The sequence below is a fragment of the Lycorma delicatula genome, chromosome 5 (assembly GCF_047948215.1).
Source record: "Lycorma delicatula isolate Av1 chromosome 5, ASM4794821v1, whole genome shotgun sequence".
In the NCBI taxonomy this organism is placed as follows: Eukaryota; Metazoa; Arthropoda; class Insecta; order Hemiptera; family Fulgoridae; genus Lycorma; species Lycorma delicatula.
The window spans coordinates 99296347-99320926 of NC_134459.1; the positions used below are offsets into that span (position 1 = coordinate 99296347).

General features: G+C 28.5%; 1 protein-coding gene across 3 annotated transcripts in view; it reads right to left on the reverse strand.

The window, feature by feature from the left end:
- Nucleotides 1–24580, reverse strand: part of LOC142324489 (uncharacterized) — a 65040-nt gene that overhangs the window by 33543 nt on the left and 6917 nt on the right. For 2 of the 3 annotated variants that reach the window (XM_075365316.1, XM_075365314.1), the window contains exons 5-8: nucleotides 22519–22635; nucleotides 17207–17252; nucleotides 10748–10826; nucleotides 2203–2313 (exon numbers count right to left, since the gene is read on the reverse strand). In XM_075365316.1, the coding sequence (XP_075221431.1) occupies nucleotides 2203–2313; nucleotides 10748–10826; nucleotides 17207–17252; nucleotides 22519–22635 (353 nt within the window). The remainder of the gene's footprint in view (nucleotides 1–2202; nucleotides 2314–10747; nucleotides 10827–17206; nucleotides 17253–22518; nucleotides 22636–24580) is intronic. The other variant, XM_075365315.1, reaches the window with a different exon arrangement.

The window sequence follows — 24580 nt, forward strand, 5'->3', positions numbered from 1 at the left end:
ACTGGAATCAGGTGTTTCCATAAAAAATGTAAAATAGTACAATTTGTGATATCTTATAACAGTTTATCTGAATTTGATAAATAAAACACCAAAATACGAGGGCAAATCAAAATTTGTACTTGCATAAATGATACATGCATTATTTTTTAACATAATCCCCTTCCCTACTTCTACGCACTTTCTATCTTTTAACAAGCTTTTGAATTCTTTCCTGGAAGAAAGTTTTCAGTCTGGTGTGCAGAAAATGTTTCACTGGTTCTATAGCGTCTTCATCAGATCGACAATGATAGTTGACAAGATAGAAGACAAAGTTTCCACACTAAACTTTGTTGCTTACTATCGGGTTCAAAGTGATGGACCAATGTCTCAACGGTTATTTTTCGCTTAAAAAATGAGTGTCCTTCATCTTCGTAACATTTCAAAAGGTTTTTAGGAAATTTTCAAATGATTCTCTTTGTGGATGCTGGTCAATTGATTTGGAATCCAGCGAGCAAAGACTTTTCGAAAGTTTAAAGAATCATGGATGATTGAACATGCTGAGGCCTTGGCTTATATTCAACTCACTTGCAATGTCAACTGTAATTCGTTGAATACCAAAAATCATTTGTTTAACGGCTTCAATATTGTCATTAGTCTTTGAAGTGGAAGGCCTACCTTGCCACTGTTCAACACAGAAAGAAATCCTACCATTTTTAAAGCAATCAATCCATTTGTAGATCTTGTTTCCACTTAAACAACTCTCTCCATATTGCTTCTGCATCTGACGAATAATCTCTGCTGATTTCACCCTTTCTGAACTGAGGAAATGTAATTACTCGCATTTCTTCCTTTGTGCAATCAGACAAAGGAGCAGTCATTTTAAACAGACTTTGGAACACAATCACAAATAGCTAACAATGAAACAATACTTTCAATGAACAGCTGATAGAGGTTATGAGTTATAGCAGAATAATAAATGCTGCCATTCATGTGATTGGGAGAGAAATCAAAATTTCCCTTTACTTTATGACTTATCCTCATACGTCTACCAAATTTTACTCATGGAAAACAATCCAATTATAATATTTTATAAAACAAAATTCAATCATTGAAAAATACATGAAAAGTGATGCTGTAAAATTCATACTCTCTTAATATAAGCATCAGTGCTCGCCTGTTAATGTACTTATGTGGGTAAATTTATGACTAAAAACCTTACTCAGAGTTCAATAAACAAAATTTAAGTCATTTAGATCAGCTACTTGGTTCTCAAGCTTTAAGTCGTAAACAGAGGTGCAAACACAGAGGCAATCTGATTTATAAACAAATATGAAAGTGTTTTCAGAATAATTAATAGTACAACTGCCATCCAATAAAACAATAGTTTCAACTGAACACATTATTGAGTTATTATATATAAGCCCTGTCATACAGAAACTATAATAACAACAACTTCTGTTTCATTACAAAATGTAGACCCTGTTTAATCTAGATTACAATGGTTTATCACAATTATTGTTTGTGTTGAAGTTAAGAAAATAATTTTCAAAATAACTTTAATTGAAAAACCAATTGCAGTAGAATTATTTGATTTCTTATATGCAAAACAATAAAACAAACAAATATCCACAAAGAGATTGTTTAAGGACTTTGCTTACATTAGTATAATTTGCTACAAGCAAGTGTGCTGCTAGTTTAAAAAATCCATTCACTTATTTCAACTGTACCATATTTTTCAAACTGCCTTTATAAATATAAAGCACTATTTAACGGCAAAATGGATTTTATTAACTCAATTGTCCTGTCTTTTAATGGTTTTAATAAAACATGTAAAGCATATGAAGTACAAGAGCCATCACTTAACGTTCCCACTGAAATGTAAAGAAGTTATTGGAAAATCAGCCTCTGTAATGAATGTCATATGTGAATTTCACCAGGTTGATGTATTTATGTTAAATTGTGATCGATTCAATGATGAGCAAACAGCTTAACTCTTTATTTGCCTTAGTATGCTAGTATAAGATGTTAAATGTTCTTAAACAAGTATATGCAATTTTTAGATAAAAGTAGATTTTTATGAGTACTTAAAATCACTGCAATAATGAAACTCAAATACCCTAAATACTCAATTACACTACACATGGTAAGACAGGCACAGACACCACCACAACAAAATATATACAATAAGTAATAATTTGTATATTTTATATTCTTTAACTTTACCCATAACTATGAGAAATATCTCTATGGTGCTGATTAGGATCTTGATTAATGTCCCTTGTTGAGGGTTCTCTACTATCACATTCACTTCTATCAAGCGATTTCAATTGTTCACTACAATAAAAAAAAAAAACATGACAATACACATATAAGTAGAACTAGACTTAATCAGGGGGATTTATGTACTGTTTGCTTTTGGATAAAAAGGAACTGGCCACTAGACCTCCTAACTCTCAACCAAAAATTGTTGTCACTACCTAGGCTTTATTCGGCAATTGACAGTTGCATTAAATAGGTGAAACCAGCATCATAATGACAAAAACACAAACATGTAAGTAAATAAGTGTAAGCTTTGTGCCAAAAGAATAGTTTGATCTATACTATCATTAAAATCAGTTGTTATACAAAGTTTAGGTTGAACTGGGAAAATGTATTATGTCTAGAATAATTTGGAAACCAATTCCTTTTTAAAAGCATACATAATTACATAATAGTCAAGCATTAAATCAAGTACACATAAAATTCACCTTCTTTGTTTACTGATAACAATTGTTCCTAACTAACAACTAAGAGTATGATTCAATAAAAGTAAAGCACATAAAATGGAATCATCAAATTAATTTGCTTATCAACAGAACTACTTAAGTTGAAAGAGAAAATTTAAATTAGTGAAAGTAAAACAGCGAATTATCTGACTATGGTCTTTTTTAACACTGATTTATGGTAATAAAAAAAAAAAATTACTCAAGCAGGTAAAGTTCTCATTAAAAACTGTGCATGCAAACTGTACCAAACAGACCTGATTTCTTCTGCCCTGCCTACAGGCACACTTCCCTGGCATACAGTGATACTCATTTATCTTTCTGTGATAAAATACAAAATATAAATCACAACTAAGAATTGGTCACTGATAATAAAATGAATCTCAATAATGAACTAATACTGTGACAACATTTACACAAAAATGTACATATGATTTCTCACAATAACCTTAACACTAATGGCATGATTATTGGTTGTTACCAGTTCAAAACCACTTAATACTTTCCAGTCAACAGCCATACATGATACAATATGATTTTTTAGTCTGTCAGTCGGCAACCGGATGAGTTAAGGTGCTGGGATTCCATTGTTCTAAATAAGTTTTCCCATATGCTACTCCTTTGCTGGCTTCAGTATCAACTAATACAGATAATTTTCTTTCCACTGGTGTCACTAATTGCTAGTTCTGTTTAATTCTAATGATTTTTTTTTCAATTTTCTATAATCAATGTATTGAGCTGTTTACTATGTAGAAAGCCATCAATCTCTATGGCTAAAACACTAGTTTTAAAGACAACTTATTTCAGTTTGTAACATGTACTAGACTATAAAACCCTTTTTTTTGTACATATGAATTTTGCTTTTATAATTTTATTTTTATTACATACATGTTATGCTAGGTTAATATGATAAATTTTATGATATAATTTTTCCTTACTAGTTCATGTAAAAACTTTTAAACTAGGGAAAACATGGTATTATTCAATAAATAATTTTGAAAAACATAAAACCTAAAATGCTTTAAATATTATTTTAGTACAAACAGCAAGTTCTGGGCTTAATTTAATGTAAAAAAATTATATAAAGATTAAAAAGTAAATTTGGTATTATTTTTTTAAACAAAAAGGGTGAAAAATCAGTTTGGGGATTAAAACAGGTTCATGAGCTTGGTCTTGAAAGAGTTAAAAAAAATTAATGTTTACTATATTACAGCACTTGTATAATATATTCAACTATAGTGTAATTCATTAGATAGCTACTAGCCTCTTTGTCAGTAATTGTATAGTTTCCTATAGCAATGATTGTTCTAAGAAAAAAACAACCAACAAGCTATGTAATCAAGTTTACAATCCAATTTGTCAGTATAGAAAGTCTATGTGGAGTCTTACCCACCATGAATTGTGTGAAATTTAGATCAAGCAGTGAGTAAAGGAAATGTAAGGCACTAAAACATTGTGTACTAAGTACATTGTACGAGTATAAAAAAAATTTATTGAAAAAATACACTATCATAAAAGAGAGCAAAACAGGTACTAGAAACATCAACTCATAAAAACAAATAACACTTCTGCACTTGCATTTATGGACCATTGTGAATGAATCAATGAGTGTGAAAAAGAGAGATCTGACTTTCAATGTAAATAAACAGCTCAACAAACTATACCCCAGCAGGAGAATATAATTATTTTACAGAAATTAATTCACAGTGGGCATGAACCACTTTTTAATTTGCCTGATGTAAGACCCCTGATTTTTTTGTTGGATATGATAGTTTAACCATTTAGAAGTAATTTAAAAAAAAAAATTAAAATCACCTCTTGGTAACTTTAAAAAAAATCATTTTAAAGTTTTATTATTTTTCATTTCAATTATACCCTACAATATAAGCTGTTATAGTACTTTAATAATGAGTTTACTATGCAAACATGTTATTTGAAAATACATTAATTTTTCAATGCAATTAATACAAATACTAATTATTATCATATATAATTTTAAAACAGCTTCATTTCCTCAAGTGCTTTCGGCTATTCTGGCATCTTCAAGAGGATAATTATGATTAACATACATAAAATTAAATTTTATATATATATATATATATATAAAATTTAATTATGTAAAATTATAATTTTATGTATGTTAATCATAATTATCCTCTTGAAGATGATAGACAGCTGAAAACGCTTAAGGAGATCAAATTGGAATTTGGTAAACTGTTTTAAAATCATATATAATTTGTTATTATATCAAATGGTGCCATGTTTGAAAAACCAAATACTAATTGTTTAAAAAGTAACAGAGTTCAATTATTCATGTTAATTGTTCCAAAAGTAAAATTGCCTGTTGAAAATTTTATGAAAAGTTTGTTTTGCTATCATGAAGGTGAACACCTTCATGATAGTGTAAATTATAAATCATTACGTGCATATTCAATTAGAGTACGTGACTGAAAGGAGAGAACACTGTTCAAACAACTGTTAGGAACAACAAGGTATTACTCTCATTTTAATATTTCAATGTATATGAAAATATGTTATATAATGAAACATCAATTAGTTTGCATTATAAATATATTAATTGATTAATATATTAATTTTTAATTTTAAAAAACTTAAGTGAAAATTATTGATATTATTCATATAATTTGGCTTTACAACAGCAGAAAACAGGAACGTAAGACTTTTTGGAAATTCGTGAAACAGCTGACAAATGGCAGACATTCTGCTCTGGCTTGCAATTCACTCACAACAAATCAACTTTGTTTAACAAAGTTTTACATGCATTTCCATCCCATCCAGCAAAATATGGTTCTCTGTACTTGATTTGCTGCTAAGCCACTGGGTTAGTCTAGTGGTGAACTCATTATTGCAAATCACCTATTTTGAAGTTGAGAGTTCTAAGGTTCAAACCCTGGTAAAGGCAGTTATTTTTATAGGGATTTGAATACTAGATCGTGGATACTGGTGTTCTTTGGTGGTTGGGTTTCAATTAACTATACATCTCAGGAATGGTCAACCTGATATTGTACAAGACCACTTCATTTACAATCATACATATCATCATCTGAAGTAATACCTTATGGTAGTTCTGGAGGCTAAACAGAAAAATAAAGTTGATTTGCTTTGAACATTGCATGCATTTGCCCAATTCAAACTTTCCTCTTTGAACTTCAGAAACATATACTTAAGAGTGTTTTCAACTCCAAGCAGCAAATGCAATTCTGGGGATGGGATGATATCGATGTTTTCCATATCCTCATTTTGAGAAAAAATTGGCTGGTAGATGCAATTTTCATAAAATTTCACGTCTTCTTTTTTATCCCAAGCTACTTTCAATGCCTCATATTGTTTCAAACAGCTTGAAAGCATCCACATTGAAGCAGCATTATGTAATTCATCCTTATGTGCAGTAAACCATGTACAAGGAAAACAGCTTGATTAAGATGTAACCGCAGTAACAAAGTAGCTAATTTCAAGTCTGTGGCAACTGTGAACCTTGGCAATTCATTAATCTTCAATATGACTACAGCTTGGACATGTTCAGACAGGGGGGTCTCATGATTTTCTTGTACCCCTTCTGCCAAACCAATGATAAGTAGCTTTTTAACTCCTAATTAATTTATTCACAACAGTGACATTTCTGTTTTTTTTGCAGTTTCCATTCTGGTGCATGCTAATCTGTACTCTTTGCTTGCACTATTAACTCTTCTGCTTCATTTTGTAAAGACACACATATATTCAAAAATATGCCATTTACCACTGCCATCTATACCTATTTTTACATAACCAATCACTTTATTACACATCCTTTGTACTTCAGTAAAAAATTTTCAACAGGCAATTTTATTTGTGGAACAATTATCATCAATAATTGAACTATGTTATGTGTTAAACAATTAATATTTGTATTAATTGTATTGAAAAATTGACGTATTTTTAAACAATAGGTTTACATAGTAAACCCATTATTAAAATATTAGAACATTTTATATTGTAGGGTAAAATTGAAATGAAAAATAATATATGCATAATTCACACTAAAAAACATTACAACAATTATTTTTTTAAAGTTACCAAGAGACGATTTTAATTTTTTTTTTTTACATTACTTCTAAAGGGTTTAAACTATCATATCCAACAACAATCTTACGTCAGTCAAATTAAAAAGTGGTTCAAGCTCTCTGTTAATTATTTGCACTAAAATTTTTTTCTTCACATCTTTGTTAAGCACTTTATTAAGATCTCTGTCCTGAAATATTTTTTCTGTAAAAAACATAATTAAAAACTATAAACGTGTTTATTATTTCAGTCACTAAGTAAATGTTTTGCAAAATATATGTAACTTGTAAATGTTACTTGTTACATTTTACTTCAAAAACCAAGATTTATAAAATATAGTTTAAAGAAGCAGAGTGCTTTTTTGTTTCTTAGTTAAAAGAACTATGTATAAACAATTCATTTTAAAAAATTTTTTTTCCTGCATCATGAATAGCAACCAACTTAGATTTCTTACATAAATGGCTAGTCAAAATAATAATAATAATAATAATAATAATAATAATCTGTAGAATAATATTTAAGTTCAGAGAAGGCAAAAGGAATTCATGGAAACTCTGTAATACTGTACCACTGTAATATATTGCAAATCATAGCTACTATTTTGATGTATTTTAAGATGCCAGAAACAACTGGTATATTGTGAAATATAAACCAGTAATGGTGTATTATGAAATACTTCCAAAATTGAAGTTTGGCTATCAGAACTGGCAACATAAGTAATAGATATTACACTGTTCTTATACCTAACATGTCTCCATGCCCATGCACTGATGGTAGAAGATTCTGTAATTTTGGTAGGAACTTTTTGATCAACCCCTTAATTTTCCAGACCTTGCAAATAGCAACTTCATCAAGATCTTCCTTTACAAGACTGGCTTAATTTTCAATGGTTCAAAGAGAATTAAAAGCTAAAAAGAACTATGCTCAACAGGTTGAGCATAGAATGCAGTACAGAATATGTCAATTCAATAGTCAATGTAAAACAAAAGTTGTAACTACTTCCATCCACTAATGTATCCATTATATATAAATTATTTAATCAACCAGGTTTTTGTTTTCACATTCAACTAAATATTTATTTACTATTATTTTTATTATTTAAGTTAAAATGTAATGTGATCTTTTATATGGCTGATTATAAAAAAAGCATGTAATTTTAATTTCTCTTAGAGAAAACAGCTGATGACAACAGTAATAATGCTTCAAGATGGTTTTAAAGAGACTTTAGGTAAAATACAAGTCTACGAGTGGTTTTCATGTTTTAAATAGGGAAATGGCACATGCAGAACAACTGCAACCTGGTCAATCTTCCATAGTCAGAAATAAAATCAATCAGGAAAATTGTGTTGGACAATTAATAAAATTAATTTCCGAAATGACATATGTCATGAAGTTCTTGCATGAAAATTTTAACAGATATAAACATGAAATATGTTGCTACAAAGTTTTTGCCTCGATTTCTTGCAGAAGATAAAATAACAGTTGTATTAACATATGCTGTGGTTTTTCTCAATTTCAAGATGGGTCAGAATTTCTTTAAAAAGTTTTGAAAGAGAATAAGAGTCTGTGCTGCAGTTATGACCCTAAAACCAGACAACAATCAAGGCAACTGAAACTGCTGAAGTTGTAGACTAAAAAAAGGCACAACAAGTTTGATTAAATGTGAAGGTGATTTGTTTTTTTCGAGAGGAAATGTTCCTCTTGGAGAGACAGTGAATCAGCATTTCTATCTGGACATGTTTGGATGTTTGAATGACAAAATGCAAGTCATTCAAACTTGCATTTTGAAGCAAGTGGTTTCTTCATCATCACATCACCCCTCACCACAATAATATATTTCTGAAGAAAAAAGCAACATAGCCATTATCTCTTTTCCTATTCACTTGAGCTTATTCAACTTTTTCTTGTCCCCATGTATGAAAAAAATGTTAAAGGATAGACTCTCTGTAATAAAGATGTAATATAAAAAAAAATTACAGACAATACTGAACATTTAACAGCATTGACCTTGATGAATTCCAAAAATACTTCCAGGAAAGAAAAAAACATTGGGACTGATGTATCAACTTATTAAGTTAATAAGTTGGAAGTTTTAGTTAAGTAAAACTCATTATTAAAACTATTTTTTTCCAATTATACTTTTGGTACCCATTTGTATACATACAATAGTGGAGTGATAAAATCCAGGCCTTGCACAGAGATGGCATTAGTATACTTAATTTCTCAATTTCATTCCATTTTTTACAAGTTTACTACAAGAGTTTCAAGTGGCTGCACCACTTAGTAGAGTATTTACAATCTTGTCAAAGTGGAAAATTAGGGCGTTTTTTGGAAAATAAAAAAATCTGGAAATTCATGCAGTGAAATACTTTTTTCTGAAAGGCTTAAGTGCAAAGGAAATAAAACAAGAGCTTAATACAACATTGGGAGACTCTTCTCCATCAAATACAACATTAAACACTTGGTTGCAGAGTTTAAAATAGATGAAATACACACTAGCAATGAACCATACAGTGGATGCCCTTCTGAAGTGACTACACCAGAAATGATAGAAAAAGTGCGTAAAATCATTTTGGCACATCAACGAAAGAATTATCAGTCTGTAGGCATGTCAACAGAATGTGTGCACAATATTCTGCATGAACATGCTGTGTGCTACGTTTGCTAATGTCCAACTAAAAAGTGCTGAAAAAACATTTTGCCAAAATCCAGAGGATTTTTTATTTTGAATGTGACAATTAATAAGACTTAGGTTCATCACTACACTCTCAAGACAAAATAGCAATCAAAACAATGAGTTGAAAAAGGTCAAACTGCTCCCAAAAAAAACGAAAATGACTTTTTATGTGAAAAAGTTATGGCAACTGCTTTTGGAATGCACATGGAATAATTTTCATTGATTATCTTAAAAGGTACGAAATAATAAGTGATGAATATTATGTAACCCTATTGTAGCATCTCAGCGATGAAATTAGGAAAAACAATGCATTTGAAACAAATGAAAAGTTTTGCTAAAAAAACAAAAACCTTTCCTTGTCTTGAAAAAAATCAAGACAATGCTCCAGCCCACACTTTAGTCATTGCAACAGTAAAAATCAACCAATTACAGTTCGAACTATTCCAACACCTTCCATATTCACCTGATCTGGCTCCCAGTGATTATCACTTGTTTCCAAAATAAAAAATTGGCTTGGAGGAAAGAGTCTTCAACCAATGAAGTTACTGCCATCATAGATGGTTATTCTAAGGAGTTGGATCCGGTACCGAACTAGCATAAGCACTCTTGTGGAATGCTGGGCTAAGTGCACAGACCTAAATGATGACTATGTTTAAAAATAAATAAAAATGTACCCAGAAAAATGTTTTCTTATCCAGATCCAGAACTTTTCATCCTGCCATTGTATTAAAGGGGGAAAAAATACTTATTTGAAAAAATTTAAACACAAGAGAAAATAATTTTACTGGGAAATGAACTATGATTTTTAATCTCCTCTTTTTCTAATCATTTTTTGCTTAAACTTAAACTTTCAATGAAAATTTTTGAACAAGACACTACTTAAATTTTTCCCTTGGGGACTACTGACAACAAATATTTACAGCAAGCTAACTTTTCTTTATATCAAATTTAATTCTTGGATAAATTAAAATTAATTAAAATTGATATACAGGTAAACGTATTATAAATAAATATAAGCTAACACTAAATGATGAAAAACTTTTACCAAATTTATATTATTATTATAAATTGTCTTAATTTTTAAAGTTTTCAAATAAGCAATCCACTAATATTTATATCTATTTAAGTACAATACTAAGGTGGTATATTTTTGTGACTTTCTATATTTTATCAAGACTACAATTTAACATTAAAAACATCTAATTCTCACAACAAACTAGAATAAAATAATATACACTCTGAAATTACCCAAAAATTAAATGGTATTTACCGTCTATGAGATTCTTTTGTGCTTGTTCTAGGAGATTCACTGTGGCTATGACGTAATTGCCAAAGTAATGGCTGTTCACCTGTAAAATAAAATTAATATATAAAAACAAAATATCTATTATGAAAACAATTCAAAAATTTCATATTTTATAAACATTTATAAAAAACAAACAAAACAAATTTCTAAAAAACTTACGGAACTCAGCAAAAAATAAACAACAAAATGGTTAGTAGTTCACATCATATTTATTTAAGATAACTGTACATTATTTTAGAAAGGAAATTACTTAAAATTAGTTATTAGCATAGAAAACTCCAGTACACACTACTAAAAAATGTTACCAACATTAAAAAAGTAAAGTAAATAGACCTGCAAATAATTCATAATTAGAATTATTATTGATACCAATAAACAAGGAAAAGTACAATTGAATTAAAAAATAAAATAATAAATAACAAAAAGAGATAAGAATAAACAGAAATATATACACTGATCATGCAACAACAACAATCATTTAAGCACATCCAAAACAGAGGAAAAAAGTTAAAACCAAAAGTAAACATGCCAATAAAAATTGTAAATTTATTATTAATGAATCAGATCCTGGCCTTCTAGTAAAGAAAATCCTATGTAGACATAATTCTTCATCTTTTTTTTAATATATATATATATATATATATATATATATATAAAATAAGTATAAATAACAGGGAGTTTTTAAAATGGTGGGCTGGCTATACTTTTTCAGATTCTACTCATAAAACTAAACAAAAAATATTGTTAACAAAAACAGCAATTTCTCCTTCGTTCTCACTCTGTTTACCATTTTGTTATTTTTATACAATAATTTATAACTCAAGTTCAGATAGACGAATCACATTAATATTTGGTAAGCATCTTGGTAGTAAAATTTTAAAATTATCCAAAAATCAGAACAAAATACCTTCGCAAATTACAAAATAGCAGCCATATTTATTTTCAATCAGTTATATCTCCAAACATATTAGTTTTATCAAAATTTATTTTATTTTCTAAAATATTAAGCCTTTTATTTTAAACAAAATGACATTCTATTTTTTGAAAATCACTTAACAAATAGCCGAGTTATGGCAGAAAACTGATGAAGTAATTTTGTGTCATAATTATTAGATCTATTATTATGAGAAAATTATTACTTAATTTGATACTAATTTACAATACTATAATTAAAAATACATGAAAACAATTAATATTTCATCCAACTGAATGTAAAATTGAGGACATGAAAACACACATAATTATATCAATTTTCTGCCGCAACTTGGCTATTTGTCAACAGATTTTGAAAAATAAAATTTTGTTCAAAATTTATTTTATTTTGTTTTATTTTTTTCAAAATAAAAGGCTTAATATTTTAGAAAATAACATAAATTTTGATAAAACTAATATTTATGGAAATATAATGAATTGAAAAATAAACATAGCCGCCATTTTGTAATTTGCGAAGGTATTTAATTCCTGATTTTTTGCTAATTTTAAAACTTTATTACAAAGACGTTTACCAAATATTAATGTGATTCTTCTATCTGAAGTTTGAAATATAAATTTTTATATAAAAATAACAAAATGGTGGACAGTGAAAGAATGAAAGAGAAATTGCCATTTTTCCTAAGGATATTTTTTGTTTAGTTTTACAAGTAGAATCCGAAAACGTATAGCCAGCCCATCATTTTAGAAACACACTGTATATATAATTGAGTTGTCAGTAATATGACTAATCTATGTCTGTTTCATTCTTTTCTGTTCCAAGTTAATAATTTCAACACAACTACTACTATATCCTCAATTATCTTTTACACATGCCAATTTTTGTCTCTCTCAAGTGTTTACCTGTTACTCATCCCTCTATTACCAAATTAACTAAAGCTGTATATCTAAATAAAGACCTACATAGTTCTCTATAAGGTCATGACACAAATTATTGCTCTTCCAATCATCTTAAGACCTCATTTTGAACTTAATCAAAAAATTAACCTTCAACATTCCTCCTGTAACATTATAATTCAAAGGTTTATAATTCAATGATAAGAGGTTATTCTAATACTAGACTTTCTTCAGTTTTAGATTTGTTCTAAATGATCACATTCCACTGATTGGTGTTAACTTATAATAGTTTTATGACAGATCCATGTTTCATCTTCATTAAGCTTAAGATTAAACTAATTCATCACTCTGTTGATTATACTGATTGAGAAATTTCAAGGTCTTTCCCTTTTGCTTTTCTTGTTGTCTTCAGTCTAGGAACTCATCTAAAACAAATTTTTTTGTACCTAAGAAGTTCATTAACCATTTGTTGCAGGAAAGACTTAAAACTGAGTTGAGATATGTACTTTATTAATAACAAATTGTCCCGCCATATAAATTTCATTGACCATTTTTTTTTTTGCTTCAGCTCTTCAACCACACAAGGATAATCAAGAATGCCCTCTGTGAACATTTAATCTTATTTCATTAACAAGGAATGTCTTTATTTTCTAACTGATTAATTCATATTTCATTTTGTCACCAATCCATTTCTTGATTCATTTGTATTATCATACCAATAAGTTCCATAATATTTTTTGTCTCCGATTTCACCACATAAACCCAAACAAAGCTTGTGCATGGAATATGTAAAGAACTTTTGTAGCAAAATAATGAAAAATTCGTCCTCATAAAGGTTTGTACCTGAGACAGACCTGGATGAAAAACTGAGACACTACAACTCTGCCGCAGAGGTTGCCTATAATTGTCTATATTTTTTTACATCGTTTCTGTATTTATAAATTGGGTAACAATTCAAATTTCACAATTTAGCAAAATAATTTTCATTTTCTAAAAGCTCAGAAAAATAGTAATTTATAGCTACTAAACTAGGCACAGACTAAGCTAATACAATAGAGACTAACTACATACATGGCACAATAATTTTTTACTTTCTGAATAACAATTATAGTGTTTGACCACGTTACTTTATTTAAGTTTTTGCTGAAATTTTTCCTAAATAGTTCAATAATGAAATTTATAGAAGTTTAACCACTCTCCAAAAATAAAAATAGAGTAACTTATAGTTAATATGGAGAACTAATGCTAATACAAAGTGTAGTCCCTAAAAGTACATACTAGTATATATCTGTTACAAATAAACAAAAAATAAATAGTTACTAATTTTTGTCATATCCTGTTTAAAGTTTTACAGAAATAATTAATAATAATTTCCTTACAATAAAACATTTGTTTATATGTTTAACAAGACGTAGTAGTATTGTGTATATAAATAAATATTCACTCAAACCAAATCCCAGTCTGAATAAATAAAATTGCTAGGTATTATAAAGCACACATATATTAAGAAATGTGTTTTTTTTTTAATTCATATAATGCTGTAAGACTTGTACAAAACCCAATGAGACTTTGGTAATAGTATTGTACTCTTATCTTGACCAATTTCAAGACAGAGCCTTTATAGTGAATTACACTATGCAAAGTACAGCAGTAATGTAAACATCTAAATCAGTTAAAAGGAAGTAAATCTATAACTGGATTTGAGCTAGGATCCTACAGATCACAAAATAGCTATAATCAAATACAGTTAGTGATAAAGCATATCAATCATTCAACCAAGAGACAAATATTGTTAATATTCTATCTATTGTTAATAGAACATAAACTACGTTATGCCAGTAATATAGGTTTCTGAATTCTGAGATAAGATGATATTTGAGCTTACCAGTCTTTAATTTAATACTTACACACACGTATACTTAAATTTAAGGATATAGACGCTTAGCACATCTGACTACAGCAAATTTTGGGCATTTTTAAATTAGTTAAATTTAATTACCAGAAAACTAAAAAAAATTAGTGAATTTTGTAATTTGAATTTTTCTAATTTCGCATTTTGATTACAAAACACAACAGTTTTCAAGTTTTAGTATTGCCACATGATGATGATAGTGATGTAAACATGTAGTCTGATAATTCATGATGCATCCAATGGATAAGTGAATATATAAATTTAAATTGAAATTTGGCTAATCATAGACACATATACAGCAGAGCACACTCAGTGTGACACCACTGATCTGAAGAGATTCGGGACCAGTTATCATAAAGAACCATTTCAAAAACAAGTTCTGGATGCAAACTACTTTTTGGTTTATTTGTAATTACTGCTAAGAATTTTTTATATTAATTATGGAGCTACTTCTGTTACAGATACTGCAGTTTCAATAATATTGATAGTAAACTGCTTGATGGGAAGACAAAATTTAAAAAAATATCAACTAGCTCTTTGCCATAAACATATATTCCATATCTGGATGGTTAGTTAAATGTTAAAAAATGATATGACCAAATTTTTCAACCACAAAAGTGGTTTAAAAATTTGAGGTTACAAATGGATGGCTGTCTCAAACGGACGGTAATGACTCCAACCCAAGTTGGAAGCAGTATCTGCCATTGCATATATAGTATTACATGGTTACACACATCTGTGATTTGTAGGTTGGGTGGGATGCAATGGAACCAATGATCTTGGATGACAGCAGACAGTGTTTTTCTACACCATATGCATTTTGTAGTGTATTGCAGTTTTCCAAGTTAAAGTACCCTATTTTATATAAAAGTCTGTTTTTAAATCAGTACAACTTCAATAGAAATCTGTGTTTTGGATTAATTTTTTTACCAGTGAAAGATGAATAGTTTCCTTCAATGGCAGAGGTGTTTCAAATTCAAATGTTAGAGAAGAGTCTAAAGAAATGTAAAAGGTATCAGAAATATAGGCATAAGTTATAAAAAAAAAATCCATACTCTATGTCAATGACAACTCACCAGATTCATATCTTGTACCACTTATAAACATGATTTTTCTATATCAGGTGGTGATTGTGATGATCACAGGCATCATTTTGTTTTTAAAATTAAAATAAAAAATTGTACAATAAAAAATAGTTCTAAATCAATTAAATTTTTAATGGCAATGAATTTTAAGTATAAAAACAGCGAAAATAATGTAGAAATGTTGTTTTCTTATTTTATAATTGAATATTACCAGGCAATTTCTTGCTCAGATCATGCAGATCCCCTATTTACATTTTAATTCCAGATATATTACTTATTGGTCAGTAATGCATTAGTGATGCATCATCCTAAAGATTAGTATTTCTGCCAACTACTTATTATGATACAAATGAAGTATTCCTTTTTCTGTATGGGATCAAGGGATACCAGTAACCAGCCTTTGTGTCTCTGCTTAAAGTGAGGATAGATCTGCGGTTGTAGGTAATATGACTGAATCATACATATATATATATATATATATATATATATATATATATATATATATATATATATATATATATTCATTGTGCTAAATTGTAAGCCATCTTACAACTAAATATTCTTAGGATTATTACATGGAAAATTTAAAAAAAAATATATATATATAAGCTATGCATAATAATAAATAGGAAGAACATCAATTTTTGGTTTTCGTGATTAGCTGACTGATCATGCTTGAATTTGTTTAGGAAAATTAAAATAATATACAAACAGGAAGTTTATTTTCAGCAACACTGCAAACTGTCACTACTTCTATCAGGAAGTTTCTCTTGACTGAAAGTATTTTGACTGTTAAGATTGTGCAAGATCAACAAGTAGCAAACAGCTGGCTAATATAAATATGATTTATCACTAATAAACTTCTCTTGAGCTATGCAAACTATGTTAAAAACAAAAACTTGGTCTTTACCCTATCTTTTCCTATAAATAGAAACATGCTGCAATTAAAACCAAAGATACCAACACTCACAGAATTTGGAACAAAATAATTCAGAAAAACAATTTTATGTTATGATGAGACAAGTGGGCAATAATAAAAGGCTAAATTTGACAATGTTGACATAAATATGTTTTAAATTTGGAAATCTTCTGTATTCAGTGCAAAACAAAGAAAACGTTTTTACATTTTTTTAATTTCTTAACTAAATATAACTTTTATATAGATTAAAAACAAAGAATGTAAAATTTGAATGCCTTATATAAAAATTCTATGAAGCAAATTTCTATTAATTAAAAAAACAAATTTTAAATAGCTTTTCGATGAATAATATTAAATGCATATATTAAATTATAAATCATAAAAATTTAAAACAAATCACAATAACTAATGTATATTCATTACTAAATACACTCATTACATGTAAAGAGAAGGTAAAGTATACATACAAACAAACTCTGGAAAAATAAATGAATAAAATAGACACAAAGCTCTGTTATTACAATGAATAAGGATAACAAATAAACAGAAAACAACAACAAAGTATAAGGGGGAAAATAAAAATTAAAAAAAAAAAACAAAAAAAAACAGTAAAAACATTCATATAACTTGAACAGCAGACATGCTTTTGATTTTTTTTTAAGGACTTGGTTAATACAAACCTAATTGGGCTTCCTTTTCCTCAAGTTCAGCCAAAGCCTCTGACAACTATGTCACAAGAGATTAGGCGAATATTAGACTAATTTATTTATGTTAAAAAAAAACCACACCAGTCACTATTTTATAAAAAGTACATATTCATTAAAAATTCAATAAAAAACCCATCAATAATCTACATTATCATATTATTTTTTTCAGAAAACACTACTGCTTAAGCATGCATAATTTTAATTAATAAAAGTAACTAACTGCCTTTAATATTAATATTTTATATGATCCGCATTATTTTATGAGCTCTATATAAGGTAGAAGGAGAAAAGCTTGCAAAAAGGATCTTTGAATGGGAACTTTGAAAATATATTCTTTAAGTCTGGAAAAGACAACAACATATGGAAGAAATGGAAAACGCAAAGTGAATGAAGAGAAAGCAAATGAGGAAAATGGAAACACAGACACACATACTGGCTATTATTAAACAGCAACCTATTTGATGGACACAATCTAGGAAAAAGCAGAAAATTTAAACAATATGCATAAGTAAAACACAGTTTTCTTTTTAATTAAAAGTAAGTCTACAAGGATTAAAATTCAATAAGTAAATTAAACTACGAGAAAAGGAGAAAGTGCTATAAAAACTAAATGAGACTAAGAAAGGAATGTAAACATAATCAATTAATTAAATTCATACATTTGATAAAAACTCATTTTTAGGTCTTTATTGCTTGACTGAAATATTACAAATTCTAACTTGCCAATATATTTTCTTTTAAATTCTGTGAAACCCAGTACTAATATATTAATACATAAGGTGTGAAACATCAGAGATTATTTATAAAATGCAGCAGCAACATGGAGAAAGTTGTTGAGTGGCAGCAAGTTCTATGAACAGATTAACTGCTTCACAAGAAGTAGAATTTCTTTTTATGATGAAAAGTGGATCTTCCACTTCAAATAATAACAACATTGAAGTGGTTAAAGAAATGATTCACAGTAATCAAGAAATTAAACTTGATGAAGTTGCAAGAGAAACAAATAGTGATGGCTATACAGACTCAGGTTTCATTTGTTATTGAAATTTCACTATTAAAGAGAAACATTAATTTTCATTTATATCAGAACTTTTAAAATTTAAAGATCTTCAACTTCAGTTGGATTCGCATGGCTCCTGATGAATGCACTTGGCTCCTGTTGGCTACACTCAGCTCTTTACATTTCACACAGCTCTTTTTGTATACACTCAGCTTCTGGCGGCAGCACTCGGCCCCATACAGTTCACACAACTCCTTTCAAACGCACATGGCTCCTGACAATTCAACGGCTCTGTACTACTACATAAGTAGGTCATACTCTGTCATTACAGTAGTCCTCTTCTAGTCTTCTGCAAGTCTATGAGTTACTAAAAGTCTCCAAGGACTCAACAAGCCTTCTTTCACTCATTACATGATATTAATACAATATATTATTACATATATTAATCTTTATATATATATATATATAAAGATTCACAAGTTAACAATGTTGTATATGAATGATATTTACAATTTGTAATAAAAATAATTATAATCGCAGGTACATAGACTTAATTTATTTAAAGAATTGGCAGCATTTTAGACACACAATGGCAACAAAATGAATTCCAAAAATATATTATGGTAAATTTTTAAAAGATCTAATTTTGCTTCAGGTAATGCTCAACCTCACACAGCCAACAAAACAATCTTGCCTTCAATATATTGATTTTAAGTTGCTGGATCACCTATCAAATAGTACTAACCTAGCTTCAAGGGATTTCATCTGTTCAGCCCACAGAAAGAAAAGCTGAGAGGGAATCGCCTCTGTTCTCATAAAAAGGGTCATGAAACCGGTGCAAAATTGGCTATGCAGCAGACTGAAAAGTTTTTTTAAGAAGTAATTCAAGAACCAGTTAAATATAGACTATGTGCCTAGGAATTAGGAGGGGATTATATTGAAAAATAAGCATACTTCAATTATATACGTCTAAATAAAAAAATGTTTTTTTTTTTATAATTTCAATCCCATTTTTTTTTGCTTGATGAATTAATTCTAATTTATTAATTCACTACAAAAGCTTTGAAGCTTGTAAGTGGGAATATGGAAATGAATTTTGTAGCATATGAAAAATGCGATGCTTAACAGGATTCAAACTCAGGACTCCTGGATGAAAAGCGAGATACAACCACTCTCACATAAATCAGAAATTAGCATACAAACAGAACAGAATTTTTGGACAAGTTTACAAGAAATTTTTTATATATTTTTACATACATATTATTTAACAAGTAACATTCCTTAACCCTTATATCAGAATAGAGAGAAATTCAGTAATAAGTTTAAAAAATTGTTTGCTTTAATTAAAAAAATTTCCTTGTAAAATGATCCTACAAGGAGTGAAGAAAACACCCCATGATACCCATTTTTTTTTTTTTTTTACCTAGCATACTTCTATTATGACTTTTTTCACAAATCTAACAATGAGAAGTAATAAATGGAAAAAATTATTAATAAATTTATCATTAATCTCAGAACCTCTAAAAATGAGAATCACACTGATTTATGTGATCTACTTCTCACAAAAAGTCCAGTAGCTGATGAGCCCCTATGGGCAACACAACAGATTTGCAAAGCAATTGAACTTCATCTATGTTGAGTAATGTGCAAAAGAAAAAAAAATTTCAGAATTTTTTTAAACAATAACAACTGATTATTAAAATAATTTAAGTCTGATAGTAAACCCAAGAAAAACAAATGACAGGATAGAGGATTCGATAAGAATGAAATGATAAAAAAGGATTAAGGACTTGAAAAAGTACTACATGAAAAAATGTTTCATATTAAGTTAATAAAATACTACTAATCATTGTCATTCCTTAAATTTAAAACATTTTCAACTGTAAAAGGGCAATTCTTTTCAAACAAGGAACAAAAATACTTAACTGATAATTAATAAATCAATTTTTACATGAATGAAAAACTAATTAAATTCTTGAATCGCTGAACTGTCTAAAAGCTCTTTTACCTCAGTCCACAAAATGAGCTGAAAGAGTGAACAGTTAGAATAAGTATTTAACAACTTAAAACATTATGCAGTTTAAAAGCTTTTAAGAATATTCAACTAAATCAAATTAATTATGCCTATTTCACAAGACATATGAATAAAATCATTAAATTGTAACATTTATCATGAAAGAGAAAGCTTATATTTTCAAATTACCTTACAAATCACTCAATAGAAACAATTATGTTTTAACCATATTTAAAGTTTTCGGGAATGCTTTCATAAAAAATGTTCAACAAGATGTTTTTTATAGAAAATAATTATAGCATTTACCAATTACAAGAATTATGTTACATTATAAAATTTATTTTTTTCACTTTACTAAAATGCCATTATTGTAAAAGAAAAAACCAAATTGCATATATTTATAAACACCTAAAACACCATTAAAAACAGACAAAACACCTGAAACAAAAACTGAGGAATAGTTTTCTTTAAAATATAACCCAATACTGTAATAAGATAAATAAATTAAACTGAATGTAATTTATGAAGGTTATAAAAACAATGATTAAAGATCATAAAACTTTCAAGTTATGACTAAGTTTTACATCACAGGCATACTCAATTTCAATGCTGCAAAGAAAATCAGTTTTACAATGAAAAATAAACTAAAAGATATTGAATTTAACACACTGCCAACAGATAGCACCAAACAAATAATATATTGCTACGATAAACTGCTACACTCAATAATAATTGCTACTTGAGTAACTAACTTAAAAAAGAGTATATGCAGGATTGCTCCTTAGTCAATATAGAAAAAACGAACATGTGAAAGCCTGCTCTTGAAAAGATTAGACCTTGTTCTTTTCTGCATTAGTTACAAGGTGCTACTTATTTGAAAAAAAAGTGAGGGAATTATTCCAAATTACAAATAAAAGGTGCCCCATTTTTTTGATCAGTTTTACCAGTAGTATAATCCCAATAGTTCATAACTTCATTCAGAAAATATATAAAAAATGAATCTTTCAAGTATATTTAAGAACAGAGTTTAGGCTGTTATTTAAGAATTTTAAAATTATTTCTAATGTTTAGTTTTAATCTGGTGACCACTTTTTTAACATTACCATTCAGTTCTCAGTAAAGGTAGGAAATTGATTTATTCAATGAACAAAACTTATAGAATATACATAATTTCAATTGCCAACACAATAAAAAAACTACTGGAAAGAAGAATTTCCAATAAGTGCTGGTAATCTTTTGGAAAAAGGGTTGTTATTTTACGTTATAGAACATAGAAAAGATAGTAGAAAATGAAGTGACTATTTTCAAGATCCGAGACTGCCAGCAGTTTAAACTGAAATTCTTCATTTTTCATTCCTGGTTTTTTCTACCCCACTATTAATCAAAATTATAAAGAAATTTATACAGTACTGTAGAAAATTTAAAAAATAGTTCAGAAGATAAAAAAAAAAAATATTGTACCTTAAATAGAATCAAATCAGCAACAAATATATATATTTTTTTAAATGGCGACCACATTGAGAATGGATATATTTTTTTCAAATAATTAAACAAAGATGAAACTATTTTTAAATATACTCAACACTTTTTCTTAATAATTTAATAAGATCAGAAAAAAGTTTTACTAACGTATCAGACAAAAATCACATAGCATAATTTCTTTTAATTTCTACAAGTTTTCATCAAATAAATTACAGCTTACAATACAGAAAAGAACAAACATTTATATGACATCGCAACTCAATTTTTTCTATTAAATTGTTATAATATGTGACTTTATTTCATAATGCATATTGTTACGTACAACTAATAACACTGTTATTATTGTACTTAAAAACATTGTATTGCTATTATTGTTATTGTTATATTATTTTTTATCAATGAATCAAGCACCTGAGAATTCATTTTTTATATGAATACATGTAATTAATGGATTATATTATACTAAAATGGAAAACCTACATTTTGAGTTCATATAACAAATTTTATAATAGGAATAAAATTAACAAACTAAAATACAGTGCTTATATTAAATTTAACAATATACAATAGACAGCACCAACTTTTATCTAAACTATTAAAATTGCTTATTAATAAATAAAATAAAACAAAATAATAAATTAGTTATATAGCATAATGTAATAAAGATATTAAACATTTTACTACACATTAACCATTCCAATTAGTAAAAAAAAGAGAAAAAGGTTATACATAATTAACTTATATTAATTATTTACACATATCAGAAAATATTAAAAGTACATTAATTACCTTAAATGCAAGTCTTTCATTATCAAGTTCCATTTGTCGTGATGACTTTTCAAGTAGTTCTACTCTGTCTGTCATTTCAGCCACCTGACGTCTCAACATTTCTTTTTCTGATGAAACCTAACAGGAAGAAAGCAATTACTTTCAGAAAAATGGTGACTTCTTAGAAAATATTACAAAAATTAAGTAATACTGAATATTTAACATAGAGAAGGAAGACCAAAACCATGATATCCTTTCAGTCAGAGCACGGAATGACAGAAGTTTATCTGAGTGATTTGTATGATATTCTGGAGGTCTCCAGATATTTACTGCATCTTTACAAGCAATCTGTAGACATCAACTTCTATAGTGAATATATTAGCAGCTTGTAAACTGTCGGTACAGAATATCTTAATTCAAGCCAACAATAGAATGGTGGCTAGAGACAAAATCGAAAAATAGTATTAACTAGTCCAGCCAAGCCTGCAACAGCCAACCTCCATTTGTGTCACTCTGACACAAAAATAGTTATCTACACAGTTTGAAATAAGGAATGGATAGGTCATGAATGGAAATTAAATAAATACAAATAAAAAGATAAGATTAATAGATTATAGGAAATTAACACAAAATGTTTAATTACTTGTATTTTCCAGACGGAAAGTAGTACATATTTTGGGGTAAAAATAAGAACAGAATATAAGACAATAGATAAATGAACTAAGCCAGACAAACAACTAATATGGTAATAATAATAATAAATTTATTAATCAATATGAAAAAGAAAAAAAAACAACTCACCTTCTAAGTGCAAGATTATAACTTTCCAATTATCTTGTGAGAAAACCTACTTAGTTTGAAGTCAAATAGTACATCTGATATGTGTTGCTATATCTGATATGTGTTGCAAAAATCAGATTTTTTTTCTTTAGTATGTCAATTAATTTTATACTGTTCAAATTTATGTTTAAATTATATAAACCTTAAACTTACATACCAAAGTCATTTGAAGAGTTCTTGACCTGACACATAGACAGCACAAGTATGACCAAATGATCCAATTGTCAAGTATGAACCTTTAGATGGTGTGCTGCAAAGTTTCAGTATTATGCGTTTAGTTGCTTGTTTGTGACAACCAAGTAAATCAAACAAGTTTTGACATTTTCTAAAAAACTGAAGTTTAAGTTGTTATAAATACTTCGTTTTAAAAGATTTAACCAAAACAGACAAACTAAAAGAATTAGATTCCATTTTAAAGTATTCTACCCTTCATTTACAATGTTAACAAAGTAAGCTGTTGAATTTAAATGTTTCTCCATTCAAAATGGTCAACGCTCAAGATGCCCAAAAACCACTACTACAATGAAATCATCACAAAAAACCACAATGCTAATTAAATGATTGGATGATGACTGAAGATTTGCAAGCTCATTGGCATTGTAAATATCTCAACAGACTATGTCCACTGCAATTAATATGATGTTTTGGGTATGAAAAAACTTTCCACTTGATGGGTGCCATATTTTTTAACAGCTGACCAAAAACACATTAGATTGGATGCTTCTCAAGGGTGCTTAGATTTATTTAAACGTGATTCTGCCAAGTTTCTTCAATATTTTGTAAGAATAGATGAAACAAGGATTCACCTTACATGCCAAAAAACAAACAGTGGTTGGGAGAAGGTTAAAGCACACCAAAGAAAGTGAAAATGATTCCATCAGGAAAAGTCATGGCTATGGTTTTTTTATGATTCTCATGAGGTGACGCTCATAAACTATCTGGAAAAGTCTATAATAGTATCTGATATTATAATAGTATTACAGAGCATAGGAGGTTTGTCCCAAAAGTATGTGTACTAATTTTCCTATGAACAAACAGGTAATGTAAAACATCCTTCATGTATAACAGCATGAAGGTGTTATGCATGCACGTGTAGCCTCTTGGCTACATGTGCATACTTGTTCCAACTTGATGGGTTGAGTCAGTCGCACGCTACTGCTGTTCATGTATGGTCGTTTTTCTATAACTTCATTATGTTCGCAATGAAGGATACATTTAACATTACGGCACAGAAACATTTGAT